Below are 1244 nucleotides of genomic sequence, written 5' to 3'. Positions count from 1 at the left end.
GCTAATCACTTGATAATAAACAGTTGAGTACGTTAAAGTATGACATACTCATCAGAGAGCTGAGAATATACCTCCCTTATTAAGTAATGCAACTCGTACCCGCCACAGTCCTGCTCCCCTCCACGCTGATCCTGGCCCCATGGCTGGGCCCCACAGTCCCTCGCAGAGCCCAGGCCGGGCCTTGCTGGGGTCCCCACATGGTGCCACCAACATCCCCCCCCCAACCCCCCCCTTTACACACCCGGCCTTGCACACGCGTGTGAGCACGTGTGTAAATGGAGTGTGAGGGGGTTAAATACACCCGGGTCTATGGGGGGCGAGTGTGCAAGGGGGGCACGGTTATACCTTGCACACTCAGGCCTTGCACACTCAACCGTTGCACACTCACCCTTTGCACACTCAACCCTTGCACACTTGAGCCTTGCACGCTCAACACCCCACACTAAGAGTTAATGCAGTGCAATGAGGCTCGTTGCACAAACAAGGCGATTTGCACGCTCACTCGTGCGGCCTTGCACACTCACACCCCCTCGTGCAAGAGCACTGCGAGCCCTCGTGCCTTGCACACTCAGCCCTATGGCCTTGCACACTCACTTCTATCATCTATCAGAGCCCCTGAGCCTTATAGCTTTGCACACTCAACACTAGTGCAAGACGAGCCTTGCACGCCTTGCACACGCAGCCCTAAATCCTTGCACACCCACCTACCATAGTGCAAAGCCAATAGTGCAACGCCTGCTCACACTCAGTGCAACCAACCTGCACCTTAAGAGCCAGCTCACACTAAACCCGGCGCCTCCTTGCACGCGCAGGCCTCGTTGCACACTCACTTGTGCAAAGCTTTGCACGCTCAACCACTTGCACGCTCAACGCTGCACCTGATCAAACACCCTGTAGGCCCCGACACCCCCCCCCCAAACAACAGGAGCCTCGTGCAAGCCTTGCACACGCATCTAAACCCCGGCTCAAGCCCTTGCACGCTCATTGCACGCTCATCGTGCCCTTTGCACACCCATCTCTATATATCTATATATATACACTATACAAGCCCACTCGCTGCCTTACACGCGTGCAACCCGCTTTACACGCTCACCACCCCCTTGCACACTCACTCGCTGCTTTACACGCTCACCGCCCCCCCTTGCACGCCCATAGCAACCATTGCACGCTCAGCCCCGACCGCCCGGCTCCCTGCAAGCCATGCACTAAACCCCCCCCTTTCCACACTCAAACCCCTTTGCACA

The 1244-nt window shown here is 56.8% G+C and overlaps 1 protein-coding gene across 2 annotated transcripts in view; it reads right to left on the bottom strand.

Annotated features, from left to right (window-relative positions):
• Positions 1–1238, bottom strand: part of LOC107307307 (ras/Rap GTPase-activating protein SynGAP-like) — a 27120-nt gene extending 25882 nt beyond the window's left edge. For both annotated transcript variants that reach the window (XM_015850801.1, XM_032441756.1), the window contains exon 1: positions 100–1238. In XM_015850801.1, coding sequence (XP_015706287.1) covers positions 100–199 — 100 coding nt within the window. In that variant the 5' untranslated portion in view covers positions 200–1238. The remainder of the gene's footprint in view (positions 1–99) is intronic.
• Positions 1239–1244: the final 6 nt, after the last annotated feature.

This window comes from Coturnix japonica, unplaced genomic scaffold, assembly GCF_001577835.2.
Source record: "Coturnix japonica isolate 7356 unplaced genomic scaffold, Coturnix japonica 2.1 chrUnrandom539, whole genome shotgun sequence".
Lineage (NCBI taxonomy): Eukaryota > Metazoa > Chordata > Aves > Galliformes > Phasianidae > Coturnix > Coturnix japonica.
The sequence above is the reverse complement of the archived record's forward strand: the minus strand, read 5'-3'. Positions and strand labels throughout refer to the sequence as shown.